The sequence below is a fragment of the Microcaecilia unicolor genome, chromosome 1 (assembly GCF_901765095.1).
Source record: "Microcaecilia unicolor chromosome 1, aMicUni1.1, whole genome shotgun sequence".
NCBI lineage: Eukaryota > Metazoa > Chordata > Amphibia > Gymnophiona > Siphonopidae > Microcaecilia > Microcaecilia unicolor.
The window spans coordinates 318525037-318546940 of record NC_044031.1 but is presented as its reverse complement, the minus strand read 5'-3'; the positions used below and the strand labels follow the sequence as shown (position 1 = coordinate 318546940).

Here is a 21904-nt window from a genome sequence, read left to right as displayed (position 1 = left end):
ATACAAAGGCATTATAACATCCTCATTTTTGTTTTCCATTCCTTTCCTAATAATACTATTCCTAACATTCTATTTGCTTTCTTAGCCGCCGCAGCACACTGAGCAGAGGGTTTCAACGTATCATCTATGACGACGCCTAGATCCCTTTCTTGGTTGGTGACTCCTAATGTTGAGCCTTGCATTACATATCTATAGTTTGGGTTTCTCTTTCCCACATGCATCACTTTGCACTTGCTCACTTGCTCAAATCTCTCTGTTTAGAAGGAAATATAAAGAGCTGTCACTAAGCAGATCTATCCATGTCAACTTTGTGTCCAGCAGAAAGTATGTTTTTATTTCCTGTAGTTTTTATATTTATTTTATCCAAGTGTACACTGTAGACGCTCATTTACCCCTCCCCCTATTTACAAAGCTGTGTGACAATGCCAACACAGCCCATTGAAAGTGAATGGGCTGTGTTGGCACTACCCCACTGGCAACCACTAGTGCAGCTTTGTAAACCGTGGGTGGGGGGGGGGGGTTAATTTGCTTGATTGGAGAATATACTTGGGGGTGGGGGGGGAGAGGGATTAGAACAATATCTCAGAACATTTATTATTTTGGAAAATGAAGCTAGAGATATTATTTGCTCTGAATGGTGATATACTGCTTGGCATGGTAAAACGTTTATAATAAAAATAACAAATATTTTATTTGTGTCTCCCTCTTTTTTTTATTTAGATATAATTGTAAATGCTTTTACGTGAACTTTGACAAAAGATCAACTATTTGTAATATGGCATCATCCAGCAGCGCACAGGTATTGAGCCTTTACAGAACAATGTTGAGAGAAAGCAAGAAATTCAGTTCATACAACTACAGGTAAGAAAGACTAGTAGAGAATGTGCCCAAATTAGATTGGTATAGCTAGTACATACGTTTACCAAGTGTCCACTTGGTCCCTTCTCATACTGTGTGCTACCGCTGCTATAATGAACAGTTGCAAGGAGATACAGCATAGCTCTTTTTGTTTGTTTTATTATCTTATGCAGTGACTGATTTTGTTTTAGTTGTTTCGTGTATTTTGTTTTTATTTGTCATGTTTGTTGTAATCTGCTCAGAGATGGATGGAATGAAAGTATTTTAAATAGGGCTGCACATAGGTAAAAAAATGTTAATTGCACGATTAATCGCATAGAAAGCCTCCTCACATTTCCTCCTGTGCAATGCAATATATAGATAGCAGATGTGAATTCAGTCACTAAACTAAAAATAAAATTATTTATCTTACCTTTGTTGTCTAGTGATATCATCTTCCTCTTTTTCTTTGTGCTCTGAACTCTGTTTCCAGGGCTTCCTGTCTCTATTCACTATCTTTTTTTTTCTCCTCCCTCACTTCCTGCCCTCTATCCATTATAATGTCCCACCAGGTCGGTCTGTGTCACCAGATGTGCTCCCTCTTACACTTTCCATGGAAGAGGTCAGGAAAAATCCCCCTGATCCATCTCCTGCTCTGTTCGAAGCTTTCCACCTCTCCAGCTCAGACATTCACACAGCAACAAGGTTCCAAAACATAGAGAGCTTTTATTCAGCTCAAAGAATTAGATTCCATTAGCAAAGTTCAGTCTTCAAAACATGGTACAAGTCCTCCTGACGTGCTTCAGGACTCAAAAGAAAAATCAACCCGGAGGAAGTGATGTCTCTCTTGGTAATGGCAGCTTAGGTGGATAGCTCTGAAAGGGACTGTTTATAAACTAAGCGATTCGCCAATCCTTGCCTCCAAAGGAGAATTATATTCTCACTAAAAGATAGAGAAACTTGAGATGCCACCTTGGAAGAGTTTAGAAAAGTTCTGATTCACGAAGCACCAGCAAGAAAAACTGAAAACTAGTGCGGTGGGAGATGCAGAGGAGAGCATAACATGGCGCCGGTGGAGTCGGAGGAGGAAATGAGCACTTGCAGGGGCGAGTAGAATAGATGAAGTTACTAAAATTAAGATGGTTGCAGTGGCTTAAGGAACTACAGGAAGATATAGCGGGAGTCCGGAGAGATGTTCAAGAGACCTTGAAGGATATTAAAGCAGAGCTGGGCGAGCTAGGAGCCCGTGTCGCTATTGTGGAGGAATCTGTGGATGAGGTACGAGAAGAGCTGATCTCTTTGAAAGGAACATGCTCTAAAAATTCGGATGTGATTCAGGAATTCAAGGACCAGCCGAAGATTTGGAGAATAGATCCAGGAGGTGTATCCTCAGATTCAAGGGCATTCCTGAGACTGAAAACTTTAGAAATTGCTCCCAGGTGATATCAGACTTCTGCACTTATCTGATGGGACTGGGGGCTGAGAGTGAACCTCTTAATTGGTGGATTCAAAGAGCACATCGCAGTCTGGGCCCCGTTAGGGAAGGAGCGCTTAGGGATATTATTGTTTGCTTTGCAGATTTTCCCATTAAGGAGTGCATTTGGCCAAATCCCTATCCAAATCCAGCCTTAACCCCTTTATCTACGCTGATGACATCACAATATTCATCCCTTTCCAGTCCAACCTTACTGAAATCTCAGAGAAAATAATCACTGCCATGAACATTCTAGCGTCCTGGGCCAACGCTTTCAAGATGAAATTGAACAAAGAAAAAACCCAATGCCTAATCCTTTCACCACAACATGCTACTCTGCTCCCAACCACCTTGATCACCCCTGACGTCACAATCCCAATATCTGACAATCTAAAAATCCTAGGAGTAACACTAGACAACCACCTAACTTTGGAAACTCATGCAAAAGCTACGACGAAGAAGATGTTCAACATGATGTAGGTACTGAAAAGAGTAAAACCATTCCTCCCACAGCAAACTTTCCGCAATCTAGTACAATCCACAGTACTCACCCATGCCGACTACTGCAACAGCATCTTCATCGGCTGCAAAGCCCAAATCATGAAAAAACTCCAAACCGCCCAAAACACAGCAGCCAGACTCATTTTTGGCAAACCACGATTTGAAAGTGCAACTCCACTTCGTGAAAAACTTCACTGGCTCCCTATCAAGGAACGCATAAATTTCAAAGCCCACACAATGATCCACAAGATCCTCCATGGCAAATCTCCAAGCTACATGACCAACTTGATCGATCTTCTAGCCAGAAATAGGTCCAAATCTTCCCGAACATATCTCAATCTTCATCTTCCCAACTGCAAAGGCCTCAACTACAAAACTTACTATGCTTCCAACTTCTCCGTTATAGGCAGCCAACTCTGGAACGCAATACCACAACACATCCAAACAACCAATGAACACCTACCCTTCCAAAAGCTGCTGAAGACTTACCTCTTCAAACAAGCTTACCCAAACAACCCAACTTAATTCTCAAACCTAATTCCACACCACCAGCACTACCCATACTCCAATCCTCTCCCCCACATCTCTCCCCATTGTTTCTACTCTTTTAACTTGAACATCTGTGATACTTTGTATCATGCTTTGTGTATCTATGTGATACTTTGTACCATACCTTGTACTATACTTTGTGTTATCTCTGTGATACTTTGTACCATAGCTTGTAAGCCGCACTGAGCGGGGTATAAATGCTATAAATAAATTAATTAATTAAGGCGCAGCAACAAACAGAATTGGCATGGCAAAAACTGCAAAGTCAGTGTGTTTCAGGATCTGGCTTGGACCACCTTGCAAAAATGTTGCTCCTTTCAAGAAGTTACCATATTCATGCGGATTGCGTTACCGCTGGCTATTTCTATTTGCGGTGTGGTTGTTGGTTGGAGGGAAATCTCGGAAGGTAAAATCTGTTCCGGAGGCGTGGGCGGCTTTGAAAGACTTGGGCTGTGAGAATTTACCAAGTTCCTCGCCAGCTCGGGAGAGAAGCTCAAGGTCTGCTTCACCGTGGCATAAAGTAGCAGATCAAGGAAAGAAGTGGCACAAGAGCTCAACCTAAAGTTATGATTGGACATGTTGCATATCTAAGCAACGGCGATAAAGATCATTGTGATTTTCTCTGTAGTAGTCTGATAGGTTTTATCGACTAGTTTAATGGGAGGGGGGAATGGATGGATGTTGGGGGTTTTACTGTGGGGGGGGCTTTTGGCTGGGGGTTTGGTGGATGTTAGGAAGCGAGTGGGAATTGTATAATGTGAGGGGGTGGGGCTGTATGAGGGAAGGGGTAAAAGAGGAGGGAAGGATGGGGGAAGGGTGGGAACAATCTGGGGGTGAAGGGGTTTGTGGTGGTGAATGGAAAGCGGTGCTAGTCTTCGATGTGTGTAATTGTGTAACTTTGAGGTAAAATGAGGGATGGGGGAGTATGGATGGGATAGTAGGGCAGGGTTTTTTTTTGGGGGGGGGGCATAGGCAAGGGGGGAATCTATAGAGGGGTTTTGAGCCATTTGGGAGGTCGGTATTTCCTCAAGGGAAGGCAGATTTATTTGGAGATGGGTCAGTCGGTTTGGGGGGGGAAGTTGTGGTGGTAGGAGGTTGGGGGGAGGGCAGGAGTTGGGGGGAGGTTCGGTTCAGAGAGACAGACAGTATGGAATAAGAGATCAGAGCAAAACTGAGTTGATAACAGTGGGTTCATGGAATGTGAATGGGTTGAATAATCCGGGGAAGAGAAGCATAGTATTTAAAGAATTTGGTAGGCTTAAGTGGGATGTGGCATTTTTGCAGGAGATGCACTTGAGACCTAGGGATCTCCAATTGTTAAAGCGGCGACCCTTTGGGACAGTGGTGGATCAACAGGGACGAGAGGGTAGGTGGGGTTGCCACTTTAATTAGAGAGGGATTTGGATTCACGGTTCTTCAGGAGTTTAAAGATTCTAGTGGAAGATGTTTAGCACTGATAGGTTTATGTCAAGGTACGGAGATTACGTTGGTAAATGTTTATGCTCCAAACTCTGGTCAAGCAGCTTTTTTTGGAAGTTGTTGGGGGATTTGTACAGGGTTCCCTGATCGTGGGGGGCGATTTTAATGTTACTCCTAATGCGCGATTAGACCACTCTGGGGGAGGCCTTTATAGCAAACAGCATCGGAGAGCATTGCAAGACTTCTTTCGGGGTTTGGAGGTAGTGGATAGTTGAAGGTTGTTGCATCCATCGCAGCACAATTATACATTCTTTTCCCATGCTAGTGACTCCTATACCCGTGTAGACAGTTTATGGGTTCTTCGTAATCTCTGGGAGTCTATGGGAGCTGCTGAGATTGAGCATATTCAGATATCAGATCGTGCTCCGGTTTGGATTACTCTGAAGGGGATGGGTGGGTCAGTGAAGAAAGGGTTTTGGAGGCTTAATGAATCCCTGTTGGGGACGTGCAAGCGGTGCAGAAGACTATTCTTGAATATAGGCAAGTTAACGACAGTGGGGAGGTTGGAGATGGTACCCTTTGGGATGCAATGAAGGTGGTGATTAGAGGTGTGTTCATTCAGTGGGGCTGTAGGAGAAAAAGGGAGAGGAGTTTGCAGAATTTATGTCTGAGGCATCGACTGGTTGAGTTGAAGAACTGGCATAAGAGATTGCAGGAGCCGGGGGTTTGGAATGAACTTTGTCAGGTACGGAGGGCACTTTCCCGGTTGCAGATGGTAGAGGTGGAATTTGCTCAAGCTAAACTTAAACAGGGGTTCTTTGAATTTGCTAATAAAGCTGGAGCGAGATTAGCTAGATATCTTCGAGGGCAGAGAATTAAACTGAATGTGCAAAAACTTAAAAATGGGAGTGGGAAATGGTGTTGTACTGACGTGGATATCCAAGATTGTTTTCTTAGTTATTATAAGGAATTATATCAGGCAGAGGGGGTAGTTTTCTAGGGAAGAAATTGAGCGTTTTTTGATAAGATCACCCTCCCAAGGGTTACAGCCTCAGAGAAGGAACAACTGGGAGAAACTATCCGTCTAGGGGAAGTGGAGCATTTCATTCGAAACTTGAAAAATGGTAAAGCTCTTGGGCTGGATGGGTTTTCGGTATGGTTTTACAAGACCTTTATGGGAGAAGTGTGTGATCTTTTGGTGAGAGTAGGAAATGGAGAATTGGAGGGGAAAGCTTTGCCGAAGTCCATGGTGGAAGCAGGTATTACAGTATTGCCGAAACCTGGGAAAGACCCCACTTCCTGTGGGGTTTACAGGCCCATTTCTCTTCTTTTTTTTTTTAAATGTTATTTTTGTAAATATTCACAACTTTTCAAGAAAACTCTTGATTTGGAAAAATGGAAGGGTTACCCATTTCTCTTCTTAATGTTGATGCAAAAATTTTAGCTAAGGTGTTGGCCAATAGGTTGAGGAGAGTCTTACCGAGACTTATTTATATGGACCAGTCAGGGTTTGTCCCACACAGAACAGTGGGAAAGAATATTCGTTGTACCTTACATCTTTTGTGGACAGCCCAGCAGAGTAAACACCGTATAGCTTTCTTAGCCTTGAACGCAGAGAAGGCCTTTGATAGGGTGGGATGGTCGTTTTTGCAGGAGGTGATGAAGCGTATGGGAATAAGGGATAACTTTAAAGCATGAATATCGGCATTTTATACAGAGCCGCGGGCTTATCTCCATCTTAATAATAAGTATACATCTTTTTTTAGCATTGAAAGGGGTACTTGTCAGGGGTGTCTTCTATCACCATTGCTGTTTGCTATCTATATGGAACCCCTGGCGGCCTATATTTGTGGGCATCCGGAAGTCGAAGGGATACGGGTCGGAGGGGCAGAACACCGGGTAGCTCTGTTAATGGATGATGTATTATTGTATCTTAAAGATCCGGGACATACCTTGTCTGTCATTATGGAGATATTTCGGGAATTTGGGCAGGTGGCCGGCTTAAAGATTAACATGGACAAGAGCGAACTTTTAGGAGTCACTATACCAGAAGGAGAGGGGGACAGATTGCAAAGTGTTTTTCCTTTTCGTTGGGTGTCTACCTATTTGGGCATTCAGATACCACGGGAGGTAAAGGACTTATACAGTTTGAATTATGATAAGGTTCTGAACCAGGTTCAGGTGGATTTAGTGAGGTGGAAAAGACTTTGGTTGTCTTGGTGGGGGCGCATTGCAGTAGTAAAAATGAATATCCTGCCGAGACTTCTTTTCTTATTTCAGACTCTACTAGTGTTCATCCCACGTAATTTGTTGGGTAGGCTTCAATCTACGATTTACAATTTTTTATGGGGAGGGAAAAGACCTTGTCTGTTTCAGGAAGTTTTGTGGGGGGCCCAAGAGCAGGGGGTGGGGTTAGAGCAGTGCCAAATCTAGAGTGGTACTATTTAGCAGCACAATTGAGGATGATTCTTGATTGGGATCTGGGGCGAGGTAAGGCGGTGGTAAATCTAGAACAAGATCTCTCCAGGGGACAACCATTGGGCACACTACTTTGGAATTCACAGGTGGGGGGTGAGGGGCCTAGAGGTGGGGTGAACCCCTTTTTGGTCCATTTGAGGGGGATATAGTTGGAAGTTAGGAAGAGATGGGGTAGTTTGAATCGGATTTCTACCTTAGCGGTTATTAGAATGGGAGCCTAAATTTGCAGCGGGTTATAAGGGAAGGATATTTAATCGGTGGGCCACGTTGGGGCTGACTAGATTTCAGGATGTATGTAGTGGGGGAATCTTGGCCTCCTTTGAACATCTTTAGGATAAATATGATCGTCCACAGGGGGATTTTCTATCTTACAATCAGCTTATCATTTTGCATCACAGCAGGGATGGTTAAGGGAGGATCCTACTAAGAGGGAATTTCTGGAAAATCTTTGGCTTTTGTTGAAAAAGACCCCAAGACCCATATTGGTGATTTATAAATATATGAGGGGATGGGAGTGGACTAAACACAAATATATGCGTGCTTGGCAACAAGCTTTGCAGTTAACCATTACAGAGGAGGAATGGGAAAAGATATGTGGTGGAGTGCGTCTGACTTCTGTGTGTGTGTGTGCTTGTGCAGGAGAATGCTTATAAAGTACTTACTAGGTGGTATTATACACCAGAGAGGCTTCACAGGATGTTTCCCCTGGTGCCTGATGTATATTGGAGATGTATGAGTGAGAGGGGTACGTTTTTATATGTGTGGTGGGGCTGTGAATTGATAGCTTCTTTGTGGGCTAAAGTGATTGGTGTAATCTCAGATAAAATTCAGGTGGAGGTGCCTTTCTCTCCACAATTATGTTTATTAGGTCTGTATGGGAATAGGCTAAATTGGTGGCAAAATAGATTGCTCCACTGGGGATTAGCCGCGGTGAAATGTTCGATAGCCGCACACTGGAAAACTTCTGTAACGCCTTCATTAGAAATGTGGCAGGAGAGAGTACATCATTTGTTCCTAATGGAGCGGTTAACGTCTCTGAGAAGGGATTGTTTATAGTCTCATAAGAGAGGATGGGATACATTGCAAGAAACAATCTCAATGCTGGTTTAGTTCTGGAATGGTTAGGGGGAGGGGGAGGGGATAGGGCAAGGGGAACAGGGGGGAGTTAGCTTTAGGTGGACTCTGTTGGAAATAGGTTGGTATGTTGTGTACTCAGGCTGACAAAGACACTTAAGTTTTTGTGGTTTATGCATTTTTGTATTTGCACTAATTTTGGTGTCTATTCTGTAGTTGTTGATGAGCAATAAAAAAATTGATTAAAACGAAAAGAAAAATCAACCCAGAAAGAATTCCTGCAAAAACTGTATAGGAAGGGTTTCTTTTTTTTCTTCCCCAACCCAGCTTGCATTTTAAGTCCCTAGCAGTTCATAAGTTTCTCATGTTTAAGCCAGCATTTCCAGGACACAGCCTAGAGCTGTGCCCCTTAATGAAACCTCTCTGACCAGGTGAATTCCCCACTTGATTCCAGCTGTAGGCTTGGACTGCTCAGTAGCATTCTTTGCGCCCTTCACATGTCTGACCCTGACCCTCTCTCTCTCTCTTCAGGTAGGTCACTAACATTTCCCCAGTGAGAACTGGACACCAATTCTTTCTTCCAGCTACAGGCTAGGACTGTTCAAAAATTCTCTGCACCCTTCATATGGCTGACCGTGACCCCCTCTTTCTCTTCAGGCAGGTCAGTAACATTTCCCCTTCTCTCACTAACCAGGCACTGCATTAACTTTAGGGTCCTCCTGTCCTGGGTTAGGTAGCCCGTTTACTCCCTGCAGCCAGTTCTCTGTGAGGAAGGTTCCTCCTGCCCTCAGGTAGGTTGCTGTTCTTCTCCTTCTCTCTCCTTTCCTCCCTCTGTCTTGGTCACAGCAGGCTTTTTTACCTCTACATCTTCCCAGAGAGAAACAGCCCCACCCATTTCCAAGCATCACTTTGGCTTCCGCGTATACTGCTTACTGAGTCAGGAGCAAAGGCTTGATCTAATTCCTGGTATGTCCCTAAGAACTGACTCCTTTCCCTCCAGAAAAGCAGTACAGGTGTGAAACACCTCCCTTCCTGAGACCATGCCAGGCTTTCTCCCTTCCAGGGTTCTGTGTCTGTCCTAAGAAAGACCTCGCTAAACACTACTGGGAAGGGTTTAGAACCTGGGGAAATTGGCTCTCTCTGTAATTATACTCGTCCCTCTCCTGCTGCAAGCCTTCCAATGACACACAGCCAGCTATCCAGATAAAATTCCTCTCCCTTCTTATAGTATGTACATGGCAATAAGATATGAAGATACAACAGGGAGACCAGGAGGGTGTCTCATACATCACATCATCTTTCACATTCAGCTTTCTTCCATTATTCTTCCTCCATCTCAAATCTATCTAGTTACCATCTCTCCCTTTCCCTTCCCCTCCTCTCCATGAGCACTATCTCCTCTCTTCTCGGTTCCCTTTCCCTCCCTTCCATGTGCACCATCTCACATCAAAACCCCACTTGAGATGAGACGCTTTGGTCCGAGTTTCCTCCCTCCTCTTCCCCCCACCTGACCAACATATTTTTCTCTCTGCCATTCCTCTCCCTGCTCTGGCATCTGTTTCTGTGGTACCCTCCCCCCCCCCCCAGCAGCTTTTTTCCTTATGCTGCTTTCATGTTCACTGGCATCTCATTCCCCCTCCTCATCCCTCTGGTGACCCTTTGAATTGCCTGTACAGATGGCAGTGCTAAGCACATCCTGTTTCTCTAGCCAGAGCTTTCCCTCTAGTATTCTGCCTGCAGGAAATGGGAAGCTACTTCAGAAGAGGCAGGATGCTAGAGAGGGAGGGCTCCAGCTAGAGAGAAGCAGTACATGCTTAGCGCTGCTGTCCATATAGGCAAGTTCAGAGGGCCGCCAGGGGAAAGGGGAATGTGATTAATTCATTAAAATTATTAATGCAAGTTAAAATTTTAGCGTGTTTATTGTGTTAGAAATGAGGTAAATGTGCAGCGCTAATTTTAAATGAATAAGTACTTAGAAATAAAATAAAATGCAAATACTTTTTAGAATAGCCAATGTGCTCATTGAAAACCAGCTCACAGGTTATGGAAATAGTACTACTGAAAAAAAAAAAAAGTTCTGAGAAACTTTACTGCTGACATACAAATATAGTTGTAATGGCCTTTACATGTTTTCTCTTCTGGTTCTTGATAATTACTCAAGAACAAGATGCAGCATAAAACTGAAACAGGATTTTATTTGGTATAGTAGGAGTGCTCATCCTGTTAAAGCCTGAAACAGGGAGTGGATAGCATCTCTTGTTTGATGGATCAATGAGACCAGGACCTGAACAGAAAGTAACGCACAATAATTAAATATTTGAACAGAACATTACCATCTAGTGGCCTAACAATAGATTGCAGTATCTCATGGACTTTAACTTATAGCTGTTATCCCCTGGATTCTATATATGGCGACTAAAATTGCACATGCAACTTAATTGATTAATGAGCCAATCAGCGCCAATAATTGGCTTCTAACAACCAATTATTGGCATTAGTTGGCCTTAATTGATACACGCACATTGTATTCTACAGTGATGTGCGCGAAACTCCTGTAGCGCATAATTTCAAGTAGGCATGGACAGTGGTGGTTCTGGGGGGCGTTCCCAGAATTTACCCGCATTGTTACAAAATAGGCTTGATCGGCACCTAACCGAGGCGCTGTTTATGTGCTTAGAGTATTCGGGCTTGTCAGGACTGGCTGGATCACAGAACCAACGCCCCTACCCAAACCAATTACCCTCAGCTGTATTTTTCTTGGACACCAGCCTGGGCAACCAGAAGAAGATAATTACAAATAAAACAATCTTATTGCGTTAGCAACTGTTTAGTGTTACAAAATTAGCAGCAAAACAGAAAATAGTTTCGTAGCAAGAATAAGCAGGGGGAAATTGGATATATAAGCAAAAAGGGGGAAAACAGCAAGAGAGATCCCCAGAGATCCAAGACTGTCGGTGCCCACCCTTGCCTTTCTTCTGTCTAAATATATGAAAGTGAATTACACAGCATACTTTTATGCTTTTCAACATGAAAGAATAATTGTAGAAATGTTAAAAAGGAAATTAAGAATATCAAAAGTCTTTATTGCATATCTTTGCATCCTTCATCACAGCACACCCAAATTAGCTCCATTTCTAAAAATTGCTTTAACAAGGCCAATAATAAGTTCAGTAGAGCCTGCTTGTGTCCAGTCACAGTAACAGAATTGATTTGAATACTCTTGGGTGAAGAATCAAACTGTTTCTGTTGTACAAAATGAATGACCCTGCCCTTTGTGGATCACTGTAAATCCTCCTTTCTTTGATCTCTGGAAACACGAGATGGGTAAGAAACACCACACAATTATTAATTTGGTGCATATACAAAACATTTATTTACAGTATGTGGGTGGTGCCCAAATTTGCCTTATCCTCATTTGGAAAGCAGTGACTCTGTAGGTATGAAAGCAAAAACAACATAGGCCCACCTGGAGCCTAACTATATACTTCCCTTTCAAAACCCTGGACTTGGGTAATATGAGCTACTCTTGAATCTGGTCAGTCTCTTGTTCTTAATGTGTTTATTATGGAGTACTTGTGAAGCTCATCTTCTTCAGTCTCATACTATCACATTATGTTAACTGTATAAAGTGTATAAGTATTTTCACAATGAATAGTAACAATATATTGCTACATGTATGTATAGACTATTACTTGTATTCACTACTACTAATCATTTCTATAGCGCTACTAGACGTATACAGTTCTGTACACATTATATACAGGTACTTTCTCTGTCCTTAAGGGGCTCACAATCTAAATTTTTTTGTACCTGTGGCAATGGAGGGTTCAGTGACTTGCCCAAGGTCACAAGGAGCTGGGAATTGAACCCAGGTTGCTAGGATCAAAGCCCACTGCACTAACCATTAGTCTACTCCTCCACATGCTTTTACATGTGGTGAGTATTAGAAATCATCAGTACTTTTAAAGAGAGTGAGAAATAAGATGTATATATTCATCAGGATAGATTGTGCACATATCATGCTGACAGATACCTCTTCATCCCAGGAGGAGACTTTGCTCACCTCACCAGCTCAGACCTTAGAGAATGCTGCCCAGCAGATTGCTGTTGCATGCACGCCTGCTGTGTGCAGATGGTGTGATAGCAGAAAATGACACTCCAATCTGATCTGTCCATGGTTAACATTTTTTTTCCTGTGAGTATTCTGACTTCTGCATTTCTGTGCATGTTCATACATGCAGCTCTTTTCAGCTCAGTCTTCAGCACTTTTATTTCACCATGTTCTGTATTGTGTTTTGTTCAGTACAGAAAGACTTCAGTTTCTTCTGTACAATACCGGATTCCTACTGTGCCAGTTTCCCCATCAGTTGATGCCTTAGAGTTCATTAGATAGCCCTTTTTCAAATGAAAATATGTAACTGTATACCCTGCGTATAATATTTTTTCAATTTTCAGTTTAATGTTGTGATAGAAGTTTAGGGATGCATTCTTTCTTTCTTTCTTTCTTTCTTTCTTTCTTTCTTTCTTTCTTTCTTTCTTTATTTGTTTGTTTGTTACATTTGTACCTCACATTTTCCCACCTATTTGCAGGCTCAATGTGGTTTACATAATATCGTGAGGCGGTATCTACCTCCGGTGATGAAACAAATACAGAGTAATGTTACAGTCAGTGAAATAAATATGTTACAGACACAGTAGGGAATCGTAGAAAAGAGGGGTTATAGAGTGTTCATTATAAGTTTTTGTTTGTTGCATTGCTGAGTTAAGCATTTAAGTTCGATCAGTAGGGTATGCCTTTTCGAATAAGTTGGTCTTTAATGATTTCCGGAAGCTGAGGTGGTCGTACGTTGCCTTTACGGCTTTTGGTAGTGCATTCCATTGTTGCGTACTTATATAGGAGAAGCTGGATCCATAAATTGATTTGTACTTAAGATCTTTGCAGCTAGGGTGGTGAAGATTTAAGTATGTTCGTGATGATCTAGTTGAGTTTCTGGTTGGCAGGTCTATGAGGTCAGACATATATCCCGTGACATCACCAGAGATAATTTTGTGGACCAGGGTGCAGACTTTGAAAGTGATCCGTTCTTTGATTGGGAGCCAATGTAACTTTTCTTGAAGGGGTTTGGCGCTTTCAAATCGCGATTTTCCAAATATAAGTCTGGCTGCTGTATTTTGTGCGTTCTGTAACTTCCTTATGAGTTGGTCTTTGCATCCCAAGTAAATTCCGTTGCAGTAGTCAGCATGGCTTAGTACCATTGATTGTATCAGGTTGCGGAACATTGTCCTTGGGAAGAATGGTTTTATGCATTTGAGTTTCCACATTGAGTGGAACATTTTCTTGATTGTAGAGTTGGCTTTCGAGTGTAAGGTTCTTGTCAATTGTGACACCAAGGATTTTCAGGTTATCTGAGATAGGGAGAGTGTAATCTGGAGTGATTAAGTTTGTAGGTATGCTTGTGTGGTATTGGGATGAGAGGATAAGGCGATGTTTTTTTTCTGTATTGAGTTTTAGTTGGAATGTGTTTGCCCATGAGTTCATGGTGTGCAAGCCAAGGTTGATTTCAATGGTGATTTTTGCCAAATCATGTTTGAAAGGGATGTATATTGTAACGTTGTCTGCATAGATAAATGGGTTGAGGCCCTGGGTAGATAAGGACTTGGCAAGTGGGATCATCATTAGGTTGAAAAGGATTGGTGAAAGTGGTGATCCTTGAGGTGCTCCACAGTCTGCTTTCCACGGCGATGATATAGTTGAGTTTGATTTCACTTGGTATGTTCTGGTGGTTAGAAAGCCCTTGATCCAGCTGAGTATATTTCCACCAATCTCGAAGTAGTCTAGGAGTCTTAGTAGTATATTATGGTTTTTTGGCATGTTTCTATTTCAACTCCAATTCTGGGAAGACCAGCTGCAGGAGGGAGTACAACCCAAGCAGGAAGGAAAGGAGACTTCCTGCCCCAGGAGATACTGAAGGACACAGCAGCTTCTCTCTGGGAAGTAGGCCCTCAGGGGGTAAAAATGTAAATGTATTAAAAAAAAATAATTTTCAGTAAAAGTTTTATTTCTGTATAAACATTCTGAGTGGGATTAATTTTTTTCTGGGTGTCATATGTAAGCATAAATGATAGGCATGACTTTCTACAATGTGGGTACTGCTGGTGTTTGTAGGGGAGAACATAGGCCTTTCCTTTCACAGTATTACCTTTCTGGTAAATAAGTGCATTAAGTTGTTCTCTCAGGACAAGCAAGCCAGTTGCATTCTCACATATGGGTGACATCATCTGACAGAGCCCTGTGCAGATGATGCCTAGTGTGTATTAAATAAGGAAAGTTCTAGCAGTGTCCCACCACACATGTGCAGGTGCCTTCGTGCCTGACACATGAGTGCGGATCCATCATTCTCTCCTGCAGAGCTAGGAGGATGCATCTTTGCAGTCTCCCCTCAGTGTGTTTTTTTTTTCTTCAAATTTTCAAGTTCTTTCCCTGTTAAATCTTAGTTATTTTCAGCTCTTGAAGTTTTCTTTCTTTTTTTGTGGTTCTTTAGGTCCACTTTGGCCTGAGCACTAGTCTCATTTTGAGTATTGGTCCATTTTACTTTCAAGATTCAGGAGTTTCATTTGGCTGTGATTCTTTTCTCAATGTCTAAGAAAACCCCCAGTGGATTCAAGAGGTGCACCCAATGTAATTGGGTGATTTCTATGACGGGCCCGCATAATTGGTGCATCAGATCCCTAGGACCTAATCAACAAGCTGATATTTGTTCTGTCTATTTAAAAATGCAGTTGAGGACACAGAAAGTGCTTTGGGTCCAGCAGGAGAAACTTTTTGACGCCTTGAAGATTGGTCCATTGACCTCTATGGCTGCCCAGTCTGCATCAGCCACTGGGAGTACACCAGTATTGAGAAGGTCTCCACCTCCCTTTACATTGTGCACAGATAGTAGACCCCAGGACAGGTCAGCCTCGGACCAAACACAGAAGACGGGTACGAGTTTGACGTTGACTGGTTGACGGACAGGCGCCAGAGGGTGGTGGTGAATGGAGTTCGCTCGGAGGAGGGAAAGGTGAGTAGTGGAGTGCCTCAGGGATCGGTGCTGGGGCCGATTCTGTTCAATATATTTGTGAGTGACATTGCCGAAGGGTTAGAAGGTAAAGTTTGCCTATTTGCGGATGATACTAAGATTTGTAACACAGTGGACACCCCGGAGGGAGTGGAAAACATGAAAAAGGATCTGAAAAAGCTAGAAGAATGGTCTAAGGTTTGGCAATTAAAATTCAATGCGAAGAAATGCAAAGTGATGCACTTAGGGAGTAGAAATCCAAGAGAGGTGTATGTGTTTGGCGGTGAGAGTCTGCTAGGTACGGATGGGGAGAGGGATCTTGGGGTCATAGTATCTGAGGATCTGAAGGCGATGAAACAGTGTGACAAGGCGGTGGCCGTAGCTAGAAGGTTACTAGGCTGTATAGAGAGAGGTGTGACCAGCAGAAGAAAAGAGGTGTTGATGCCCCTGTACAAGTTGGTGATGAGGCCCCACCTGGAGTATTGTGTTCAGTTTTGCAGGCCGTATCTTGCTAAGGATGTAAAAAGAATTGAAGCGGTGCAAAGAAAAGCTACGAGGATGGTATGGGATTTGCGTTACAAGACTTATGAGGAGAGACTTGCGGACCTGAACATGTATACCCTGGAGGAAAGAAGAAACGGGTGATATGATACAGACGTTCAAATATTTGAAAGTTATTAATCCGCAAACGAACCTTTTCCGTAGATGGGAAGGCGGTAGAACGAGAGGGCATGAAATGAGATTGAAGGGGGGCAGACTCAAGAAGAATGTCAGGAAGTATTTTTTCATGGAGAGGGTGGTGGATGCTTGGAATGCCCTCCCGCGGGAGGTGGTGGAGATGAAAACGGTAACAGAATTCAAACATGCGTGGGATAAACATAAAGGAATCTTGTGCAGAAGGAAGGGATCCTCAGGAGCTTAGCCTAGAATGGGTGGCAGAGCTGGTGTTTGGGAGGCGGGGCTAGTGCTGGGCAGACTTATACGGTCTATGCTGGGGCTGGTGGTTGGGAGGCGGGACTAGTGCTGGGCAGACTTATACGGTCTGTGCCGGGGCTGGTGGTTGGGCGGCGGGGATAGTGCTGGGCAGACTTATACGGTCTGTGCCAGAGCCGGTGGTGGGAGGCAGGGATAGTGCTGGGCAGACTTATACGGTCTGTGCCAGAGCTGGTGGTGGGAGGGGGGACTGGTAGTTGGGAGGCGGGATAGTGCTGGGCAGACTTACAGGGTCTGTGCCAGAGCTGGTGGTTGGGAGGCGGGGATAGGGCTGGCCAGACTTATACGGTCTGTGCACTGAAGAGGACAGTACAAATAAAAAAGTAGCACATATGAATTTATCTTCTTGGGCACACTGGATGGACCGTGCAGGTCTTTTTCTGCCATCATCTACTATGTTTACTATGCACTGAGAGACCGCAGTGCCAAGTGTTGAGGGAAGCCTAATAAGCATTGGCATTGGTCTTCTTTGTAGCACGGTGCCGCGAGTACCATGGCATTGGTACCATTAGTGGAGATGCTAGTCTTTGGGCAGCCAAGTTCCTTCTTCTGGGTCAACACCAACACTTTTCCAGGCTATATCTGAATTGGCTTCCCAGCCTTTGCCGAACCCTGCCCTCGATGAACAGTACTGGGTCATGCTAAGGTAGGAGCTGGCACAGTTATTCCAGTCACACGCCGCTTCGCTCAGGCATTGAGTGCACTTGCACCAGCTGCACCTCAGCTCCTTCCTGAGGCCCAGATTCTGCCTATGGAGGTGTCTTTGATGCCGGCGCCTCAATGGGCATTGACATTTATGTCCACTCATGCATTACCATCCTCATTATTGGGTGAGGAAGCTTCTCCAGATTCTGAGGATAAGGGCTGTACCTCAGTGCCACTGGGGCATGGGCAGGGTCTCACTGAAGTAGGGCAGACACAGACTCACTCAGTCCATCCAGAATACTTTGAGGAGTCTATTCTGGACTGCTCATGGGAGTCAGAGAAGGAGCCACATTACCTCTTGGAGAAGGAGTTATATGTATCCCTTCTGATCCCTCCCTGCCATAAGAGGGGCATAAATCCCCATCAGAGGATCTCTGTTTCACTGGTTTTGTAAAGGAGATGGTGTCTACTGTCCCATTTAATTTGGAGACCGAGGTAGAGCCCGTGGCTGAGATTCTATCAGACTTGGACTATGGATCTTCTCCCAAGGAAGGGGTGACTGTTATGTTACACCCTATCCTGATGGATGCACTGCTGAAAAACTGGGAATCTCCCCTCTCAGTGCAGGTCATACCAAAGAAGGTGGATAAACCAATATCGTATCCAAAAGGCTCCTTGGTTCGAAAGGGCACAATTGCCTTACCATTCTTTGGTAGTCAAATCCACCCTCAAGGAGGCCAGGACTCCAGGACTTATGCCTTGGCTCCCTCCGGTAGAGAGGCCAGGACTCTGGACTTGTTTGGGTGAAAGCTTTATCAAGCCTTGATGCTCATTGCCCGCATCCAGACCTACCAGCGCTACATAAGCCTTTACTTGAAGTCTTTGACACGCAGGGCACTTAGTCTTGTGGACTCTGTCCCTTAGGAGTAGGCTACAGAGCTTTGTCAGTTGGCCATGAATCAGCTGGAATGCAGGCTATATCTGGTCAGGAGCACCTATGACACTTTTGATATTGTGTCCAGGCTCTTTGCCATGGGTGTGGGGATGTGTAGAGTCTCATGGCTAATTGTCTCTGACATAGAACCTGCAGTTCAAGAGAGACTGGAGGATGTACCTTGCTAGGGTGACAGCCTTTTTGGGGACAAGGTGGAAGAGGTTGCTGACCTCATTAAGAAACAGATAGACACCATTCGGCTACATCCTCCTCTACTAAGAGGTTCTCGTGGGCCCGGATGGCTTACTGGTAGGGGGAAGGCTGAATTGGTTTCCATCAGCGATGGCCTTTTGTAACCTCTGACCAGTAGGGTCTTCAAATAATCTGTCTTGGTTACACACTTCATTTGGTTTCAAAAATCACCAAATTGCCCACCGAGAGCATCATTTATCAGCTCTCAGCACAAGCAGGTACTTGTAGAGGAAATTTCTGACCCTCTGCAGGCCAATGAGGTCAAACCGGTGCCACTAGGGGAAGAAGGAAAGGGATTCTATGCCTGTTACTTCCTTGTGCCCCAAAAGACATGGGGATTTCATTCTATCCTAGACCTTAGGGCCCTGAACAAATTCTTAGTCAAAGAAAAGTTCAGGATGACTTCCTTAGGCACACTTCTCTGCATGATTCAGGCCAAAGATTGGCTATACTCTCTGGACTTGAAGGATGCCTGTACCCACATTTCAGTGCTTCCAAGGCTCAGAAAGTATCTCAGATTATGTGTAGGGAGGCAACACTACCAGTATTGCATTCTGTCTTTTGGACTTGTGTCAGCTCCCAGGGTCTTTACCAGCTGTCTAGCGTTAGTTGCAGCATCGCTACACAGACTTGGAGTTTGTGTTTCTTTACCTGGATGATTGGCTAGTTAAGAGCACATCACAGGAGGGGGTGCGGGAGTCCATTGCAGAGAACTATTCAGGTGCTAGAGATACTAGGGTTCATTATAAACTACCCCAAGTTCCAACTGCACCCAGTAAAACAATTGGAATACATAGGAGTACTGCTCAATACAGTGAAAGCTTGGGCCTTCCTGACCCTAACAAGACCGGATACCTTGATTGCACTCGCCTCACAGGTCTGCAGCAGCAAGCAGGTCACATATCAACAGATGTTGAGATTACTAGGGCATATGGCCTCCACAGTGTGTGTCACTCCCATGGCTCACCTCCATTTTATATGGACCCAGTGGACTCTAGTTTCCAATGGTCTCAAGCTTCAGGGAACCTGGCAAATGTCATCCGGGTCCCTCCAGATCTAGTTCAGTCCCTACTCTGGTGGACAATTCAGATGAATTTGATCGTGGGAATAAAATTCCAAATTCCACCCTTTCAGAAGGTGTTCACAATGGATACATCCAACCTCAGATGGGGCACTCATGTAGATGGGCTTCACACCCAAGATACATGGTCTGCTCAAGAGATAGCTCCAATAGGTTGATGTGGAGATGTAAGGCCATATGGAATGTTCTAAAGGCTTTCAGTGATTAACTGAACCAAATTATTCTCATTCAGACAACCAGGTTGCGATGTGAACAAAAAGTGGGGTATAGGATCCAATGCCTTGTGTCGATGTGGCAGAGGGCTGTCATAAAAACATAAGAGTAGCCATACTAGGTCAGACCAATGGTCCATCTAGCCCAGTGTCCTGTTTCCAACAGCGGCCAAGCCAGGTCACAAGTCCCTGGCAGAAACCCAAATTGTGGCAACATTTCATGCTACAAATCCAAGGGCATACAGTTGCTTTTCCATGTCTGTCTCAATAGCAGACTGTTGAATTTTCCTCCAGCAACTTAACCAAATCTTTTTTATGTTTAAATCTTTTTATTAGTGGTAACAGAGCTTGAACAAGTTGCTCAAAAAATGAGACAAACGCAAATTATCAATAATATCACTTAAGTCACCATACACTTTTACATTTTATCCCCCCCCCCCCTTCCCCCCTCCCCATCCCTCCCTATTCCATCTCTCGCCTTATGTTTATTAATGCGAATCACCCTTGCTTATTCCAAAAGGGTGCATACCACCCTGCTCAATACAACCACACAGAACAGCCAACATCGAAACACAGGAGGTGTCGACCATACGATATAGCCTGCCCCACATGGACTTATATCTTACGACATAATCTGCCCCACATGTACTTATATCTTACAGCCCTTCATCTTATGCCAACACCTCTTTAGAAGTCGTGCAAACTTAGTAATAGGAATCCCCATATTCAAGGGGTGAGTCATCTCTACATTGTGGATTGTCCTTGTCTGCTCTTCTCAGTATTACCTCAGTCCTTCCCGCCTCACCCACCCCCCCACATAGCTTCCCATCAGTCACTCCACATTCATCCCCTCTCAACCCAGTTCATTCAGCACCTGACTTCTAACTCTAGGGGCTACCACATTCAAATATGCAGTCCATGTTCGAACAAAGTGTTGTCTCCTTTTCGGCGTGTAACGGGCACCCCTAGCCTCCCATAACATGAGAGCATGCAACTTGTTCCTCCAGTACCAGTATGAGGGCGGTATGTCCATTAGCCAGTGGTTCATTATGCATTTCTTCCCCAGAATGCAGGACTTGCTCAGGAACAATTTTTCTTCCCTTGTTCCCACTGTCCATACTCTTGGGGAGCTAAACATTACCCGTTCAAATGTAAAGTGTATCCTACTTCCCAATAGCTCTGATACGAACCGGGCGAGAGACACCCAGAATCCTTGAATGAGCCTACATTGCCATATCCCATGTGCCAGAGAAGGCATGCCCACTCCGCACTTCCCGCATGTATCTGCCCCCACTATCCCGGCATGCCACGCTTGCTTACCCGAGAAATATGCCCTGTGGATTGATCTAAAATGACATTCCTGCAGTTCCGCACTATGCACCACCCCTGTCATCCCTTTTAAGGCAGCCATTACCTTCTCGATTGCAAAGGAACCCCCCACTTCTTGCTCCCATCTCGCCACTACCTCACCAATATCTTTTTTAGGCTTCAGTTCTTCCAGTGCCTTATGAAACAAAGAGATTGAAGTCTGCCCCACTGCATCCCCCTTCAGAAAGTCACGAATCTTCCTCCCAAAATCCAATGTGAGTGCAGACTGGGGCAAACCTCTAAAGTAGTGTTCCAACTGCAAGTAGGCCAATTTTGCCAGTGGACCTCCCACACATCTCCTTTCAAATTCCCCATAGGGCAACAGCGAACCATCCACTTGCAAAAAACTCTCCAATAAATACACTCCCTGCCCCTTCATGTCTTGAAAAATACGACTCTCCTGACCCGCCGGAAAGTCCATGTTCCCCACTATCGTCAGCATCACGCTGGTTCCCGGATCCTGTCCCCAGTGCCCTAAGAGTACCCTCCAGGCCTGTCGTAGAGGTTGCAAAAGTACACTATCTTTAAACGGGTTTGGTATCCCCCTTCTGTTAGCGTGTAACAAACAACTTAAGGACCATGGCCTGAAGAAAGCTTGCTCCCAACATATATCGGTATAGGTTGTCTTATTAAGGAGCCAATCCCGCAAGTGTCTAGCCAAGCACGCCCAATTATAATCCTTCAAATCAGGCATGCCCAAGCCTCCCTTACACTGCGCCCCATATACATGTTTCCACTGCATTTTCGATTTTTTCCCCGCCCAACAGAACCACGCTACATGCCTCTGCAGGGCTTTCAGATCTTTAGCCAACAGCCTAATAGGCAAGATCTGCAGCATATACAACCATTTTGGGAATATTATCATGCGATATAAATGTATTCTTCCAAGAAAGGACAGTGGCATGGAAATCCACGCCGCCAGCTGTGCTTTAGATTCCCCAATCAAACGAGGGACGTTAACCTTATACAGCTGCGCTGGATCCATTGGGAGCTGCACTCCCAAGTACCTAAACTCCTTATGTGTTTGAC

The 21904-nt window shown here is 44.3% G+C and overlaps 1 protein-coding gene across 2 annotated transcripts in view; it reads left to right on the top strand.

The window, feature by feature from the left end:
- The first annotated feature begins 721 nt into the window (after positions 1-721).
- The window catches only part of LYRM4 (LYR motif containing 4), a 318499-nt gene continuing 297316 nt past the window's right edge, over positions 722-21904 (top strand). For both annotated transcript variants that reach the window (XM_030208777.1, XM_030208787.1), the window contains exon 1: positions 722-861. In XM_030208777.1, coding sequence (XP_030064637.1) covers positions 776-861 — 86 coding nt within the window. In that variant the 5' untranslated portion in view covers positions 722-775. The remainder of the gene's footprint in view (positions 862-21904) is intronic.